At 36.6% G+C, this 19,442-nt stretch overlaps 1 protein-coding gene across 2 annotated transcripts in view; it reads left to right on the forward strand.

Moving 5' to 3' along the window:
• The window catches only part of Ccser2 (coiled-coil serine-rich protein 2), a gene marked incomplete in the record, with an annotated part of 160,295 nt that overhangs the window by 125,597 nt on the left and 15,256 nt on the right, over positions 1-19,442 (forward strand). Inside the window, 3 exon segments of one of the 2 annotated variants that reach the window (XM_005407889.2) lie at positions 3,209-3,295; positions 8,525-8,614; positions 18,139-18,271. In XM_005407889.2, the coding sequence (XP_005407946.1) occupies positions 3,209-3,295; positions 8,525-8,614; positions 18,139-18,271 (310 nt within the window). 2 annotated transcript variants of the gene reach the window in all.

Consider the following 19,442-nt stretch of genomic DNA (forward strand, 5'->3'; position numbering starts at 1 on the left):
TGTCAGATTTCTCTTTTTTTGTTGTTTTTTTTTGTTTTGTTTTTTTTTTTGGTACTGGGAATTGAACTCATGACCTTGTGCTTGCCAGGCAGGCACTATGCTGCTAAGCTAAATCCCCAGCCCCCAGATTTCTCTTTCAAAACAATTCAAGTAACTGTCCCTGGTCAGAGGAACATAATTTTCTCATAGAATGCACATTGACTTATTGTGAACCAAACTGTACATAAAGGACTCAAAATAAAAAAATATAGCAAAGTATTCACATCTGATTATCTACTTGGGGCTATTTCATTTGATGTTCTCCAGTCACTTCCTATTTTTGAGCTGATTCTCCACTGCTGGTGTAATGGTAATCTACAGCAGGTCTGAAGCAGACCTTCTCTTTTTTGAAAAAGTTTTACGTGCACAACTGTTTGAGAACCTTGAGAACCAGTTATTAATGACCTCTGAGGCTCTTTTAGTTTTTTTTTTAGTTTTGTGACTGGCATAGTTTTTAAAGTTAGCCTTTTTTCCCCCCGGTTTTTTGAAAGGCATTTTTTAAATATAAATAAAATTAATTCCAACTTTTTTTTTTTTTTTGTTTTTTTCTCTGGTACCGGGAACCGAACTCACGACCTTGCGCTTGCCAGGCAGGCGCTTTTGCCGCTGAGCTAAATCCCCAGCCCGTTTCCAACTTTTTATACCACTACTGTCTTCATTGTTTTTCCATGTTCCTTTGTAGCTCATCTATACATTTAATATTATGTAATAGACATACTACTAAATGGTATTTATTTCCTGCCCCTAATCCCTTTCCATCTGGGCAAAGCTTTCCTGATTCTTCCTTTTTATTCAAGTTGAGATGCAGTAGCTCAGAGGGTCTCTTCTCTGATAGCCTAGTCTTTTGCACTTTTATCAATAAATTCTTGACTTTTACCACCTTCTTTTCCAAGATGGGTTAGCAGTACAGTTTCAGATCATACAAATATGGTGACTTTTGCCATTACAAAATTAAAACTAAGATCCCCACTGGACCTGCGATGCCTTACTCCACCCCTGTGTTTATTTCAGGGTTTTCTTTCTTTCTCATTCCCTTGATGAGCTGTTCTCAGCTTTGATGGTTCCCCAGGCCCATGCTCAGTCAGCCGCACTTCTCAACCTCAGCACACAGCCTTTGCTCGTCAACCAGGGGTGATCTTCTGATTCCTGTCTGTTTTGCCTGCTAACTTCACCTGTACTCTGTACTTGTTTCATTTTTACTCATTTTGTTCCACTTACATAGTTCAGCTATCTGAACTGCATTAAATCAGGCTTTTCTCGACTCTCCTTTCAGTTAATGGGGAGCCTGGACTCTCCATTTCAGTTAATGGGGAGCCTGGAAAAATGAACATGTGCAGACATTAGGCACGTCCTTCATCTTTAAAGCTTCATCTTTTGGTTAAGTGTCACTTCTTTCTGGAATCCTACATAATTAAAACATTTCCCTTAATTTTTTGTGTAGATTTCTTTCTTCCTTCAGTGTTAGATATATATCTTTAGTTCAATCCTCTATGAACTTACACTCTCATGATTTTATTTATGATAGGAGTTGATAATGTTTGAAATTGCTCTTTTTCTTACACGGTGATTTAGTTACCTATTTTACCACCCACAGATCTCTCCATCATGTATTTGAAACTCACATATATTCCTTCTTAGACATACTTGTTTGTCCTCCTTTATTCACTTATTTTGGTGGTACAGTCATTCACCATGTCACTCAAGCTAGAAGTATAGGTGTCACTCTGCAGTGTTCCTCTGTGTTCTCACATGCAGTGCATTTCCAAAATCTCTCAACTTTGACCCTTCTCTCATTCTCCATCTTTTTAATTCTTCTTGTGGGTCAGATTGATACTCTCATTTGGAATATTACAATGTCTTGATAACAACTTCCTAGCAAAGTTTTGTTGTCATTGTTGCCAAATTTGCCCTCCAGACAGCTGTCAGTACCATCTTACATGCAAATCTGTCACTCCCTGGCTAAAGCCATGCTGAGGACCCTGTGGTCATGATTTGACCTTCGCCCATTTTGTTAAGCAAACCACTCTCTACTATTTATTTACCATAGCCTTTGTGCTAGAATGTCACTGTTTATAGTGTTCAAGATGTGCTGCACTTGTCCTCACATCTGCACTGTGTGACAGTTAGACTCTGTTATTGGAAGATGCAGAGCCTACCATGTCTGTCTTAAGAACTTTCTGTGAATCTTTTAAGACCCACCGGAGTCAACCATTGCCTGATGGGTCCTGTGTGGTCTATGTTTATGTGTAAAGTCCTTAGTTCATTGCTTGCCATCTGCTAAGTGTTCTATATCTGTTGGCTATTAATGTTTTTTGTATTTTGATTTCATTTTTGGACCACTTCCTGTAACACTGGCAGAACTTAGCCATGCATACAGGAATGATGAATACATACTGTTGCATCAAATTACTGTGTTACATTTCAGTTGTCCCCTGATAGGACTGTTGAAAACTTTAAAACTTTCATATATCTTGTAGAATTTGTCATACTTGGGATTATTTCTTTGGCGTGGCTTTCTGTATGTGGGATAACTGAGTCAAAGAATGCAGGCATTCTTAGAGAACTGTTAGATATACAGCTGTTCATTTGCCCAGAAAGGTGAAGTGCTATATCTGATGGTATACCATTTTCCTGTCTTTACTAAGCACATCAGATATATCCCCTACTTTTAGTATTTGTAGCACAAATCTTTATTTTTTTTTAACAAGTCAACCAGAACATTTTACTAATTATATGTTTGTAAAAAGTAGCTATGTTGGGGTATGGAAAATTTTTTTTTTTTTTTTTTTTTTGGTTTTCTCCGGCACCGGGAGCCGAACTCATGACCTTGTGCTTGCCAGGCAGGCACTTTTGCCACTGAGCTAAATCCCCAGCCCGGGGTATGGAAAATTATGTTTGAACAGGTTCGTAATATACTTGAAATATAAATCCTTCATCATCAAATGCTTAAATACCTGAAAGTGCTTAGGTTTGGATACTTAATAAGGTACTCAGTGAATGTTAGCTGTTACTTCAATTATTTTCATTGTTTATATGTCGGACTCCATTAGATCATGAAATTTTTGAAGATTTTTTTTTAAATAGAGGGTTTTCACTGGGTCTTCATCTCTTATTTAAAGCTTTTCATTAGAATATTTCAAATGACTCATCTTAAATTTTTAAATTTCAGAATGAAGATTTATTAAATGAAATAAAACAGCTTAAAGATGAAATAAAGAGAAAAGATGAAAAAATTCAACTATTAGAACATCAACTTGTAAGTATTATAGAGTAGGATGTAAAATGGAAGCTTTTCAAGCCTCTTTTTTTTTTTTGCTTTTTATAAGACTCTGAACCAGATTTAAGAGTTTTTCTATATTTTTAGATTCCCAAGTTAGGTGATTATATTTACATAATACACTCTAGTAGAAGTACATGATTTAACTTTCAATCTAAATGTTATGTATTCAATGTAAAAATTCTTTGTTGGTCCATTTTCAGTGACCTTTGTTTTAGGGGTTTAAAATTGGCCCTTCGCACTTATTTATTGGTTCAGGGTAAGTGGCGCCAGACATGAGTTGAGAACAGGACATTTTCTCTCTCTGTGAGCACAATGGCCCTGAGTATTGAGACCACAGGGAACTTTAAGATAATGTTCCTTTTCTGTGGATGGTGTTGAGTGATTCTTTGGCATCATCTCTGAATTTTTATACTTCTGTTATTGTTATAGTTTCAAATGTTAGTTCCATATGAAAGCAATATATGTATGGTGACCTGAACTCAATTGTAACTTAGTTTGCAATAATACAAAAGGTGTGAATGAATGGAAATCAAAAACCATATTTTGCTGTAGCAAAACAGCTCAGCCATTTGAAATATTAACCTCACTCAATATAAAGTGTTTAATATCCTGAGCCTTGGAGTCACAAGGGCAGATCACAGACATCCACAACATGAAGAATAGACACCCAGTTACTGTGAATAAAGGCACAAAGAAAATGTAATAATCCAAATAAAGAATAGTGTACTGCTGCAAATTGAGTTCCTACCACATATAAAATTTTTGGAAAAAGTAAGACCTAATGTTTGTGCTTCAGAGCTAAAGATAAAAGCCCAGCCAGCTTTCAGGCAGAAGAAAAGAGATGGCATTCAGAAGTTATATTTTCTCAACATAAATTTAGAGAATTTTTAAATGAAAGCAGTGTTGCTCGGTGAAGTGAATGTCTTGTTAAATGAGTTTTAAGGGCTAGATGTTTTTGTTTGTTATTTATAATAAGGAAGTAGAAGTCATTCAGAAAGGTTGTACTAATGGAAAGTTTAGTTGTAGAACTCTAAACCTTCATATGCTCAGATCAAGAGAATTTAAAGATAGGAATTTAGAGAGAGGTGGCAGCATTTTTTACTATTAATGTTAAAATTTTTTCTTTATAATGTATTTATCTTTTTATTTCTTTATATCTCCAGCCAATTTTTTTTTTAAAAAGTAGAGGAAAAGCCACCAGAAGAGCCATAGACAGGACTTAGAGGGCTTCTGTAGACTCCAGGATTCATACATTGAAGGACGTTGGCAGTTGCCATCATCTCTCTAGTGCTTTCTTTATCCCCAGTGAGAAGGATTTTCTAGGTTAAATTCCCTTCCATGCTGAGCCTTCTTTGTTTTCTTTATGTTGTTTTTAAATATGTGTTTACCACTAAATCTATTGGAAGAGAAAGTAGGTAAAAACCTCGAAGACATAGGGGTAGGCAGAGAGTTCATGAATAAAAACCAAATTGCACGTGAAACACTTGAAAGAATCAACAACTGGGATCTCATCCTACTGAAAAGTTTCTGCACATCTAAAGAAATCACCAGCAGAGTCAAAAGAAAACCCACAAACTTGGAAAAAATTTTAGCTGATTGTCCCTCAGACAAAGGGCTTCTATCTAGAACATATAAAGAATTAAAAAATTTCAGCCCCTCCAAATTCAAAGACCCAATCCAAAAATGGGCAGCTGAGATGAACACACATTTCTCAGACAAGGAGATACAAACGGCAAATAAATATATGAGAAAATGTTCAACATCATTAGTCATTCGAGAAATGCAAATTAAAACAACACTAAGATTCCACCTTACCCCAGTAAGAATGGCTAGCATTAAGAAATCAACCAATAACAAATGCTGGCGAGGCTGTGGCGAAATAGGAACCCTTCTCCACTGCTGGTGGGAATGCAGACTGGTGAAACCACTGTGGAAATCAGTTTGGAGATTCCTCCGAAAACTAGGTTTAGAGGTCCCATTCAACCCAGCTATCCCCCTGCTGGGTATTTTCCCAGAAGATTTAAAAACATCATATCACAGTGATATATGTGCACCTATGTTCATAGCAGCACAATTTGTAATTGCTAAAATGTGGAAGCAACCCAAATGTCCATCCACCGAGGATTGGATAAGAAAATTATGGTACTTTTATATAATGGAATATTACTCAGCTGTAAAGAAAGATAAACTCGAGGCCTTTATATTTAAATGGTCACAACTAGAGACCATACTCATAAGTGAAATAAATCAAACATACATGTGCAAGCACCGCATTGTGTCACTAGTGTAAAACTTGAAAGAGTTAATTTAAACTCGGAGGTATGATAGACACTGTGAAATGATAGGAAACCACCGAAGAGTAAAGGGCTTCTGGGATGTGGGAAAAGAGAAGGGAAAGAAGGAGAAATTTTGTATGTATGTATATACAGGATAGATAACATGGTTATTCTTCTATCTGCTGTTTCTATGCTGAAAGAAACTGTCAATGAATCTTTGGTTGACCAGTATTGCATGTCTATATCTGTTTTCATGAGAAGCCACTTTGAAGATATCAATATGTAATACAACCACCATTGTTAATTCCCTACCACTTTGTTTGTAACTCTGTATTGTCTGTATTGTGCTTGTGATATGTTGTAAAATGTTGTATGTCTGTTAATGTTTCCCTCCTTTTATCCTTAAAATTAAAAAAAAAAAAAAAAAGAAATAAATATGTGTTTACCACTTATCTGTATTTGTATGAAAACTTCCATAAAATAATAAAATGTTGAATTCATAGTCTACATTAAATCTGTTGATAAAAAATCAGATTATAGTGTTCTGAGAATTTAACTGCAAAGTATAGAGGTTTAAACCTTACTTCAAAAAGCCAACACTACTTGATAATTTTTACCTCATGACATTAATTAAATAGTTAATTTTAAAAATTTGTTCATTGAATTCTTGCAATAATCTTGTGAGATTGCTAGTGTAGAATTTTCTCTAAGGGAAACACAGAAAGTGGAACTCAAGTGAAGTACGCCTACCATAATTTATAAAATCATGCAAACAATTCAGATCCTGGCTTTGAAACATCATAGCCATGTTCTCTTAGGGAAAGTATGAAACTTCTCCTAAACCTTTTCTGTAAATGAAGAATAGTAAAAATAGTCCTGGTCACCCAGGTTGAACCACAGAATACCTACCCCTGGGTATGTGATAGTCACTTTTGTTAAATGACTTGCCCCCTACCACTCAGTATAAATTAGTACATGTCTTATGATGCTTTAAGTTTCAAATGAAAGTCCCTAACTAAGAGTGATAACAAAAAAGAAGAGGCATGGTGGTATATGCCTGTAGTATATAGGCAGCACTCTGAGAGGTGGAGGCAAGAGGATCAGAAGTTTGAGCTTACCCTGGGCAACAACTCAGTAAGAGTCTATCTCAAAATTTAAAACAAAATAAAACAAAACAGAAAAACTTTAAAATGGCAGAGAATATAGCTCATTGCAGAGGTCCTGGGTTCAATCCCTAGTAGTGTACTCAAATAATAAGAATATGTATAAATCCTGTCCATTTCTGTGGTTGCTTTTGGTCATTTGGTCCATAGATAAAGTTCTAGGTTGGTTTTTCTGGAACCTTTTTGCATGTCTTGTCATTAGTTACAAGATGTCTACTGTACTTCATTGTGTCATATTCTCATACAGAAATTCCAAACATCAGTAAAGGACTTGTTTTCTATAATTTACCTACTTTTAAAATCAAGGAACACTATCTCAGAAAAATACCCATAGACTTTTCTTGTGTTTTGCTGGCTAGATTTGGGTTACCTGTGCCTTCCTAATCACAGAGGGTTGGGAATAACTAGCTTGATTCAGATTTACTAAGATACGGGTTTTTAGGATAAGAGACAGGACACACTTCCCTAAATAAGGAACCACACATAAAATAAGCATCTGTATAACACACATACAGATATGACAGCAATAAAAGCAAGCATATGGAGAAGGAATTATTCGGGTAGTAATTTTCATTATTTTGTATCTGTTGAAACGTCAATGAAAACTAGACTGTCCAAATGATGGAAAATTGAAATATTCACTGTAATATTTCTACTGTGTTAGCACATAGACCACAGAAAGAATATTTCTGGGATTCCTATAGTCAGGATGGACTAAGTAGTGTGCTTGCATTACAATAAGTGTTTCATATTTTCTTTACATGCCTCCAAGATATGTTTAAAGTTAAGACCTATTAGGGTACATTTTAAGAGACTCTTAGGTTCACTCACTTATGTGTAAATTTTGTTTCAGTGCTATCCTATTTCTTAGGAATAAGAAATACATGTGTTTTATAGAGTTTTTAAAATTAGATTTTATGTAGTATAAGGAAATTGGAATGATGTGATAGGAACTAATTTTTGAAAAAGAATTTTGAGTATTTTTAAAGTAGAAAATACTTCTAACTTGATGTCATAATCAAGAATTTTGTAGGTTTTCCTATAAGAAAGTGTATATGAATTCAGTGGGTTTATTTATCAAACAATATGGTTATGTGCCTTCACACTAAGGGGAAATTCTCATTGTCTTCTTTTTGTTCTTTTTTGAGTCCCAGGTTTATACTGTAGGTGCATTGTGTTCATATAACTGTGTGCGTTGAATAGAATCATGTGTATCTCTTGGTGAATTGAAATGGTCCGATATGATAGATTTTGTCATAGGGCAAAGATCCTTAAAAATGCTCCAGTCCAGTAGAGCACACACATCATTAAAGGGGCATATAGCAGTATGTGTAGGAACAGACATCCTGATGTGTGGACCGTTGGTATCTAATAGCCAGTAGAGTCCCATCAAAAATGCTTTTAAGAAACTATGTGGGAATGACTATAATGCCATCATGTAAAATAATGTAAATTTTGTTGTATTTTTTATATACTGTATATTGCTACATGTTTCTATATCTGTATGTTTTATGAACAGTTTAAGAAATTTCCAAGGCAGTTTGTTTTATTTAAAATTCTAGCCTTACTGGCTTACTTTCAGACCCAGTTCCTGAATAAGATGCTAGACAACTTTATAGACCTTGTGTTTGCTATAGACACTTTCATCATATAAGTAGCCAGAACTGTGTTGTTGATTTGGTTTTGTATTCCCTAAGGAAGTCCCTAGTTACCTTTGTTTATATGTACATAATTAAACCAGTATAAAAATTTGTGGTTTTGTTCAGGCAACCCGGTGTAAGTGCCACCAAAAATCACAAGAGGAAAAAGGCACATATGCTGATAAATATACCCAAACACCCTGGAGAAGAATTCCTGTAAGTAACCTGTTCTTATCCTCCTCTCCAGTCATTTTGCTATTTGGAAGTTTTGTTCTGCTATTTGTACTCTAATCACTAATAATTTTGAATCTGTCATGGCTAATTTTTTTCTTAAGGTCAGTTGTTTTTTCATGGCTGTTAGGTGTTTCTGTGCTTTCTACAGCTTCTCTTGTGTGTCCTTTATAAGCGAATGTGCACTTAATAGCTTTCCATTCTGCACACTGCAGCTCATTTTGAGTGTCTTCTCTCCTCTCATTGCATGCTTTTATGAGAGTGGTGTTTTCACACACTGTGAAAGAACAGAAGCCCAACATTCAGTCATTTTGCTTCAGCAGCATTTGACACTTTGAAGGTATATAGTGTCACATAGTTCTTTTTTTGTTTGAGATTCTTCAAAATATTTTATTGTTATAATTACTTACAAATGTTGATAATATTAGGAATCATTAATGCATGAAGGCATAGCTAGAGAGGGTTATTATATTTTATGCAGAATTAGGCTGTGATTTCTACCAAGTAGTAGAAAATAGCCATTTACTTTTGTTTGTTTTCTTTAAATGTTGTATCTCAGAACATTTTTAGTACTAAAAATATTCTGACCATCATTTAACCTGAATTCCTTGGCACTCAGTTCAGGAGGTACCTATGCCAGAGCATTATCCTCAGTCATCATTCTCCTTTTACATGAGGCCAGGTAACCGACTTCATTAGTAGAATGCTTGATAAGCCAGCTTTGACTTTTGTCTCACTGTGGATTATCAGTGGAGTCCTAGTAACACAAACTTACAAAACTTTACTGTAGGCCTTTAAAGGTTATAAATATTTTCATGTGATAGTTATTTTTGTAGCCTGTGTAAAAGTATGATGGCAAAAATTAACTTATTTGGCAAAAGTTTGATCATTGCTCATCCTAGAGATATTAGACTCTTAAAGTAAAAATGAGTTATTGGGAAATATGTATATAGATATATAAGGATTTTTTCATTTATAAGCACTTTGGGGAGAACTGGTCATGCATTGATAGCAACTGCTGTAAGTTCTCTGAGAGTTAGGATTGGAAGGTTTAGTTACAGGAATCATGGAGTATGGTGAAGAAGGTGAACGTAATGTTCGAATCGTAGAAAGCAAAGACATCAACAGACTGGGACGATATATTTCTTTACTGTGCAAGGATGTAGAAACTTACCTGTCTGACGGCAGTTACAAAATAAGACTGTGCCCCTTGCAAAGATGGACTTCTGGACTTTCCAGGTGTCTCCAGTCATCCCACAGGGACGTCTGTGTTTTTGATCAGCTTACTGACTAGACAGGTGATCCCTTTAAGCATGCAAGGCTCCAGTTTGCCATCTTCATGGAAATTTGTACTTCATATCATTCTGTCTGGCTTCCTTAGCCTCCCTACCTCCTCACTAGACAAAAGCAGCTGGTGCAGAGCAACCCCAGCATGTTCTGCATTTATTCCTAAGTTAGTTTTGCCTTGATCTTGGGTGATCTTGGGGTCAGTTTTTCCAGACTTGAGCTTTTCCTGTTATCTCTTACTAGAGAAATCACCTAGTTAAACTCCTTTGTTTTGTAGATAAAGTACCAGAATCTTGGGATATTAATGACTGCTTAAAATTTCTATAGTAAGTAAATGTTGAAACTAGTACTGTAATTTAGGACCTGTGCTAGTTCTGGGTTTCTTGTTTTGAAGCATACTCAGGAGCCTGGGAGGTGGAGAGGTTTTACAGATTAGAGTGGGAGGAATATCCTTGGTAAAAGAAACAGTGCAAGTGAAGGTAGAGAGGTAGAAAGGGATGGTAAAGCAGCCAGTATATGATTATGGCAGAACACAGTGTGTGTTTAGGGAAATAGCGGTAGTGTTAAAATTTTAAAACATATTAAATATTAAGTGTAGCCTCTGGTTTTTCTGTTTCTTGGACTTTACTTGAAATACATGTTTTGGAGATCATTTATTATAATTACAGTGATTTTCTTTTCAGAAGTTATATTTTACTCTAAATGTTTTTTTTTTTTTTTAAGCAGGAATGCAGTATATATAAACAGAATTTTGAGGATGGAGATAACATGCAATGTGATTCTTCTTTGGCAACATTGTTTGTTAGACATTAATTTTGGGCGTGAAAATAATATTATTTAAAAATCTTCAGACTTATTATAAGTGCAGTTTTCTTGATCTGGGTAAGCCTTTGAGAAGGGTGAAGGTTACAACCTGAGTTTCACTCTTGACCTTTTGTATAGTATCTTAAAATTTTAAGTTTCTTCACATTGGCCCTGTTATTTGATTAGAGTCCACCCCAGAGATTTGTGAGGGATGTATGAGAATCTCCTCTGAACGTTGTCTAGGCGTGAAGGAAGACACTTGGCTAGAGTGGAAGGAGGAAAGAATGGTGAAGGAGACTGAGTTACTCTCTGAATGACTTGCCTGGAGCCACTTAGCAAGTGGAAAAAAATAAGGGAAAAGTTATCAGTCTCCTCAGTCAGAACCTGCAGGAGGGAGGAGATTGGCTGGCACCACCAGCAGCAGGTCAATGGGAGTGGGAATATATTCAGCCCAGTGCAGATTTTCTGTATAGTTTCATCCAAGGGGATTTTGGTGTCTCCTAATGGCTGCAGATAGGATTTCTGAAGGGCACAGCCAGCAGGAAATAAGGGAAGAAGTAAAGCAGTAGAACAAAAGGAAGAAAAGGAAACCTTCCTTACTCACTTAGCAGATAGATATTGCCTACTCTGTGCTGAACACTCTCCTAATCTGGGAGTGTAAGTGTGAAGAAGACACAGTTGCAGCCTTCCAGATGTCTACAGAACCTCCAACATGCCTACATGGCGTCAGCCTCACTCTTCCTGCACACGAAGGTTCTAGGACTAAGCAGTGACTTGTGGGAGTGCTTGCATAACTCACATGCAGCTCTCGTTGGTTTTCTAACCTGTGGGTAGCATCTTGCCCCGCTTGAGTGGCTGCAGGAGGTGAAGTGACTAAAAGGAACAGGCAGAACAGTGTTAGAGCCCTGGGGAGCAAGGGTAGAGGCTGAACAGATCTTGAGAGAGATCACGATAAGACTACATGTCCCTGAAAGAGAAACCAGGTGCCCAGGTTTACTCTGCGTGGTGGAGGCTTGCAGTCTACTGTGATAACCACAGAAATGTACTTGTAGGATTTAAAATTACTGCGGGGTAAGCATTGCTGGTTGAAGTGATAGTTCAAGTAAAAGTATGAAAGAGAAATCCTCCACAAAAGAGCTCAATCTTGTACTAGTAGTAGCAAAAAAAAAAAAAATCTTTTGGCAAAAGTAGATTGCACATCATTTTCTCAGTAGAAAAAGGATAGAATTCAATGCCTCTTAAAGGAATGGGGAAAAGAGAGTGCTAAGGGTACTTTATGAATGGCATAGAGCCAAAACATAATATGCTTAAAAGGGAGACACTCTAAGGCAGCTTTTCTTTCTCTGTACTTTTTACTGAGAGGTTACAGTATTTTGAAAGTAACAATTTAGGAAAAATTTAAATTACTCGAGTTATACTAACCACTTATAGCCATTATCAGCATTCCTCATTTGATCTTCTAGACTTTTTGGTAGTGTATGTATATGTACACATCTGTTGCATCTGTTTAGATTGAGATATGTTGTACAGTAGTGGTGGTTGTGGAAGTGGTTTCCTATTACTATTTTGTTTGACTTTTTTTTTTTTTTGGCTAAACCAAAAATGAAGGAATGCTTTAATCAATTAAAAACTGATTCTTGAAACACTTTGTCATAGTATTTTCTGATCTATATGGTTTTGCACTACCACCAGGTGTTACATATGATCAGAAAGTGATTTGATGGCCTCTGCAATATTAGACTTTATAATCAAGTGTTCAAGGTCATGAGGTTGTAGCTCCTATCTCGTGGTGGGTCCCTGTACAGAAAGGATACATCTGCTACGCAGACAGGACAGGTGACTCCTTGGCCAGAAGGATTCCAACTCAAGCTCCATGTCATCATTTCAAATGATGATGAGGTGCTCAGCTGTTTCTGTTATATCTATTCTTGTTATATAGGATTTTCTTATAGTTCTGACTTCCTTCCCATTGCCCTGTGAGCCATTTTATTATGCCATTTTTTGCATATATTCAGCCTCAGTTGTTGCGAATTGAGGATGTATTTTGATCCTTGGGATCTAGGAGTGTCTTTCTACATATGGTAACATTTGTTTATTATACCAGAAGTACCTTTTAGAGCTGTGTTGAGAATGATCAAAACCATTTGTGTGTTATGTTTAGATTGAAATACGTTGTACAGCAGTGGTGGTTGTGGAAGTGGTTTCCTATTACTATTTTGTTTGACTTTTTTTTTTTTTTGGCTAAACCAAAAATGAAGGAATGCTTTAATCAATTAAAAACTGATTCTTGAAATACTTTGCCCCAGTATTTTCTGATCTATATGGTTTTGCACTACCACCAGGTGTTACATATGATCAGAAAGTGATTTGATGGCCACTGCAATATTAGACTGTGAAACTGAAACCAGCAAAGGAAGGAGGAATAAATCACCTGCTGTGCTACTCATTTAGGGTTTGACTAGGGTAGGGAGCTGCCCAAGGTGTGCTATAGGCATATCCCAGAGTATTTTAAGTGTAGGTATTCTAGAACAGCATTTTTAGCATTGAGGACAAGTATGAAGCACATCTTACCTGCTCTGCTTGGGAAAGGAATAATGCAGCAGTATAAACTGTGCCAAGCCCGAATTATAAAAAGAAGTTAGCCACAATAGGGGGCAGTCCCAGGATGGAAGAGTGGTGGGGCACTTCAGAGCTATGCTACCATAGAACTCTGTGTGCTGTGCTATGCAGTGACCACTGGTTACATGGGACTGCTGAGCACTCAGGTAAGTAGCTAGATAGGTAGGTAGACAGGATAGACAGATTTGGAGGTAACGTACTCAAGGGGACTTACAGGATTCATTTTTTTTTCCCCAGGGTCTTTTTTTCTCATTTATATTCATTACTATGTGTATTTAAAATGTGCCATTAAACATTTCAAGTGAAGAAAACATATATCAGTATTTAAAAAAGTAATATTCATGATCTAGTCCCACAATTACTTTTAAATTACATAATGTTTAGTCAAGATTAGACACTGGCTATTGACTGTAGCCTGTATCATTTAGCTTTATAGATGTTGTCAGGAATTACCTGTGCTACTGAGACATTGCCTTCTGACATGCAGGATTGATGACAACACAACAAAGACTGCCTTTGATGCCAGCTTTTGAAAAAACAACAGTATTTTGTATTTCTCAGTTATATCTGAAACTAGTAACAGGAAAATGGAATTTTTTAAAGGCTAGGAACAAATTAAACGTGGATATTACAGCAATTGAATGATTAACATGTTTAGAAATGTAAGATTTTTAAGTCTGGCCATCTAGTACCAAATACCAAAACTGTGAAACTTCAGGTAGGCCTTAAAAGAAGCAATTTATACTGTTGTTAGAAAACAAAAAATAGCACCAGTTTTCTGCTGTTGGAATGTTTCATTTGTGTAATGTTTGAGTTTAATTTACTGACCTACTTGTTGAAGCTATGGGCAAGACAGACTGAAATTTTACTCTTGGTATTAGATGTAGACAGCAGTCAGTGACAAACAGCTGTTGGCTTTCCAGGAAATAGTTTGATCAAGTCTATCTTTTGGAAGAAGTTGATGTGCTTCCAAAAGAGGTAATGAAAGTCATTATTTTAATGTGTACTGACAGCAGTAATTAGGTCTCTCCTTGTGAGAACATTATAGTTTTTTTAGTTATAAAACAACTCTAGGGGCTGGGGATTTAGCTCAGTGGCACAGTGCCTGCCTGGCAAGCGCAAGGTTGTGAGTTCGATTCCCGGTACCAGAAAAAACAAAACAAACATCTCTATATTTAAATGTCAAAAGCAACCACCACTGAGAGTGCTTGATTGATACCAGTTCTAAGTTTTTTCTAGGGAATGTCTCTCTAGTGTTTCTAGTGGTTGTGCTTTTGTTTTATTCTGTATGTGTTGCCTAGAAAATGCCTTTTTAGTGTTTTATGCTGAGGGTTCCTCCTAAAATCTGGACTTCCTGGACCAGGTGGTGTTAATTACAGTATAATCTCAAGTTACTGTTTATCCCTTGGGGGGAGGTGTGTGCACCTGCCCATTGCATCTCAATCTTAAGGCCTGACCTTCAGATGCGCCTCCACCCACAGTTCTGATGTCTTTATTTTTGTTTTGACTCCTTGAGAGCATAGTCCCTTTCTGATGGTGTTTATTTTGTCTCACTTAGCTGCCTACAATGCTGTATGTAGAAAATGTATTTTCCTTTAAGTCCTCTGCCATTTTCAGGTTTCTTGAATGTTTCCTGTATATATTTTAAGGACTGCCTAAGACAATATCACGCCCACTCGGAGTTTTCTGGTAGGAAGAGGGGCTGGGACGACAGGTTTTCTGTGGCACTAGGGAGGTATTTATGTACATGCACTGCCCAAGTGAGCATGTAGAGAGCTTATTATGTACAAGTTTGTTACATTGCTGGGCTACCTCTGTGTGCTGGGCCTTTAGCTGGTGGAGCAAGCCTTTTGTTTGTGCTCATTGGTGTTTCCGGGTGCTGGCTTCTTCATCATGCAGCTTATGATATATTAAGAAAAGGAAAACCAAGGGTTTCCTACCATTTTTTTCTTAGTTCCCAAGCTCCCTAGCTGAGTGGCCTTTTGTTCTCCACCTTTCAGAGGTTTGCATTTGTGTTATGTATGTGTTCGGGGCTTTTAGCTGTGCTGAACAGCAGGAAAAGGGAGAAATGTGTCAGCTCCATCTTGTTGTATAGTGTTGATACAGATGTTATTTCTACTCTGTGAATCACTTGACAAGCAGCTGTAGTTGGCACTAAGAAAAGTAGGAGATCCACCATCCTCAGTGTGCATATATTTATTAGAAGATTTAATATATATATATATGATATAGATATTATCAACATAATAAGAAAAGGGAGAAAAATTTCTCAAGGCAGGAATTCTAAGACCTATGAATATTAATAAGAGTGATCATAATTTATGTAGCTAAAGGAAATGCACTTGAAATGAGCTGGGGAGGCTGAATAGGATTTTGACAGGTGGTTAGAGAAGAGGAGGAAGGCATTTTAAGGGGCAGAAATAAAATAAGTAGCTTTCTTTGCCTTTTGGGGCCTAAGGTCTGATGGCACATGATGTCTTGTCAGCTGATAGGTGGGTGTCCCTTGGCGTAGTGGGCAGAGCTGTGTACATGCTTATATCACAGAGTTGTGTGTCTCCTTCTCATGCTCTGGCCCATCCCAGAGGCTGAGTTGTTGTTCTTAGTGAAATAAAAATGATGTCATTGTTTTTGTTTTTTTCAGATGTCTTAGTTGATTGTAATGTGTGGTCAGGACCGACAGATATTACAGCTCCATCCCTAGATAAATGAGATAGTTTAATTCGTTTTAAATCAATAAATAGTTATTTAGAGTTTGTACTGAGGAGTGTTAGGCTTGCGGTAGCAGGACATTTAATGTTCCTTAAAACTCCCACAAAGTTGAAGGGATTGTGACAGATGCTTTAATTATTTTACAAATTAACAATTTAGCAAAGACAAATTTGATTGTTTAAATGGCAAATAAATCGAGAAATAAAGGTAGCAATGACTCGAGTGGGGATAGGGACAGCTATACTAGAAACTATGCAAACTAAGAGTGGAAGGGCCCTTAGAGGTGAACCATCCCAACCCTCACCTCTGACAGATGAAGAAACTGAGGCTCAAAGATTGGCTACCAAGCTTGTGGAAGCCTCAAAACACAGGGGCCCATCTCCAGGTCAGAGCTTTCTTCAGTAGGAACTTAACTTCTTTTTGTTGTTGTTGTTTTTGTTTTTCTTCCGTTACCTGCAATCAAACTCACGACCTTGTGCTTGTCAGGCAGGTGCTGTGCCGCTGAGCTAAATCCCCAGCCCAGAACTTAACTTCTTGATGTAGTCATTTGTTACCACTACTTAACAGATCTTAAAGTCACCCAGGAGAGTTTGCTTTACCAAGGCAGTGGGTAAAAACTTGGCTCTGGTTATACTGCTAAGAAAGATTTGTTGCGAATTTGACCCAGAATTCCCCCAATACAGTTACCACAGGTGGTATCTATAGAGAGCATGTAGGGCTGTGCCGTATTCAATACTTTCTAGGCTATTTTTGCAGATGGACTTTTTTTTTTTTTTTTGGTACCAGAAATCAAACTCATGACCTCACACTTGCCAGGCACGCTCTTTGCCTCTGAGTTCTGTGGCCATATGATTAATTGAGTGAAAAGTAGTGATTTTTAAAAACAAAATCTGAAAAATTTTTAAAAGACAGGATCTGTATTTACTAGATTATTCTAAAGTGTATTAATTCTGTTCAGTTTCTAGTAGCTGTTTCCCCCATCAACATAGAAAATGGATCTTGTTTTTATTTTATATTGCACATTGTAGGTTTACTCTTAAATTCAAAGAAATATATGGTTATACCTAATGGATCCAAGGCATATTGACAAAGAGGTGGGATACTTTTTATTTGAAACAGTGTTCATGAATCTGTAAACACCAGTAAAGCTGTATTAGTAATTTGCTGAGATAGCATTATTTCTGTATCAGATTAATTGATATGAAAAACTGCATACTGTGTTTTGCAAATTTGCCTAGGTGTGATAAAGACCTATGGCTCATTTTCTCTGTTGGTGCTCTAAGAGCATGTTAACAGTTTTGTCTGTGAATGTCTTGATCAGTGAGGAGGCTATGATTAACAGACAGAAGACCCAACCTGGTTCTCTTTGTGAGACACTGAACAGTTACTTTCTTAAAGAGCCCAGTTTTATTTGGAAAGTAAGAAATGAAAGTAAATGACACTTCAGATGTATTCTAATTCTGATACTGTGTTATTAAAATAACACAGGTAGAAACTTGGAGTTACTCAGATTAAAAAGCATGCATGTGTAAACTGGCCTGCACAACACGTTCTTTATAAAGGACTTACTCTTACAACGTCTAAGTCTTTTACTGCTGTGTTAGTCCTAACTTAGCTAATGTTCTTTCTTTTACCTTCTAATCTTCTGAAAACCTACAATTTAAAAAGAAGTAATTTTATGTGGTATTTTTGTGACTGCTTGGCTCATAAATTAATGCATTTTGTGTATGTTTAATAATCCATCTCTCCTTCTAAAATTCTTTCTCTTCTACAGAAGACTGGAACCTGCTACTGTAAAGAAATATATAATAATGAATGTGATATGTACCAGAAAGACTATTATTTCTTGTATGTTAATTGCAAACCAGAGGAAAATCATGCACTCTTAAAAATATTTACTATGTGATTTTTTTACATTATAGTATATTTGTAGTCATTTGAGCTGCCTGTATTTTAAAGTTAAATCTATTCTCATTAACACTGTTGCTCTATGTTATTTTAAAAACAAAACAAAGTATGACTTTGGTTTCTTTATTTTTCAATTCCCCTTTTTTATTATACCTCCCTACCCTGTCTCTCTCTCTGCACAGGGTGGGTATTCTGCTCCCTCCTTCTCTCCTTGGCAGGGCTCCTTCCAAGGGATCCCACGGACTGCCCCACCGCACCGCAGACAGAGTGAGTCTGTGTCTCTCACTCCTCTCCTGCTCCGGCTTCCTGTTCCTGGTATTCTCCTTTTGCATGTCATGTTCCTCCCCAGCACCTCCTCCTCCCATCCCCAGTGACCTGCAGGCAGATGCTAAATCAGCTGGCGCAGTGGTCTCTCTTAAGTGTCCTTTGACTGCATGTAAATGACCTCTGCTTAGGGCCTCAGGAAAGCTGTTGAGGTTTGTTTCATTCTGATGCTTTTTAACCTGTCGCCTGTGACCCTAGACCTACCTATGTGCATCTGTCTTCAAATGAATTTTCTTTTTCTAAGACCTGGAGATATGAGAATTTAAAAATGTTTTTCATCTAGTTACTTGAAAAGCACACACCTCTCCAGATGACCCGATGGGCAGGTGCACGCTGTTTAGGGAGCTTGCTAGGCTGTGCGCATTTCTCAGTTCCTAATCAGAGGCTGTGACTGTATTTCACTGTCACTTAAAAGATCTTGCAGTTCTTTACAAGGGTTTTAAAAAAAAAACTAATATGTCTTTGTAATCAGCTGCTTTACAGCACAGAAGAAATGCCTTTAATATGCATGGTTTACTAACATTTCTAATGATTTAGTCATTGTTTGACTTTATAGTTTTTATTTACGTTAAATCTACTTTCCAAAACAGTGTTTATTATTTTACGTTATATTCTTAAGTATACCTGGTAAGTTCGTTATATTTTATCTTTTTTGAAAAGTCACCCAAAAAAGCTAATATGGGAAGTATACAAATATAGTCAATCAGTTACTTTTATGCCTTCTCCATGGATTTAACCTGATTTGTGATTCATGTCAACTTTTTCATTAATTACTTTTCTGCATGTGAAGCGTCAAACATTCAAAAGGACATGTTAAGGAATTAGGAATGTAGTTTGCTTAAATACAGTTTTTGTTTCTTGAATTAGTAAAACTTATGAGGTCTCAACATGAATTCCAGGCAAGCTGTGAAGTTTATTTTTTGACCACTCTTTCCCTTCTATACTTTTTGTTTTAATGAAAAATACATTTAATGAAAAATAATGAAAAGGTTTATATAACCTTTTATAATAATTTCATAGCAAGTTCATTTATTTAGGGGAAGCAATGAGAAGAGGAATGCTCCCCACTACCTTTATAAACTCTGCTTTTTACCTTTCTCTAAAGAATCCTAGCACATAGGAGTCCCTAAATTGCTAGTGAATGAATTAAAATTTCAAAGGG

The sequence above is a fragment of the Chinchilla lanigera genome, unplaced genomic scaffold (assembly GCF_000276665.1).
Source record: "Chinchilla lanigera isolate Chin_1 unplaced genomic scaffold, ChiLan1.0 scaffold00109, whole genome shotgun sequence".
Lineage (NCBI taxonomy): Eukaryota > Metazoa > Chordata > Mammalia > Rodentia > Chinchillidae > Chinchilla > Chinchilla lanigera.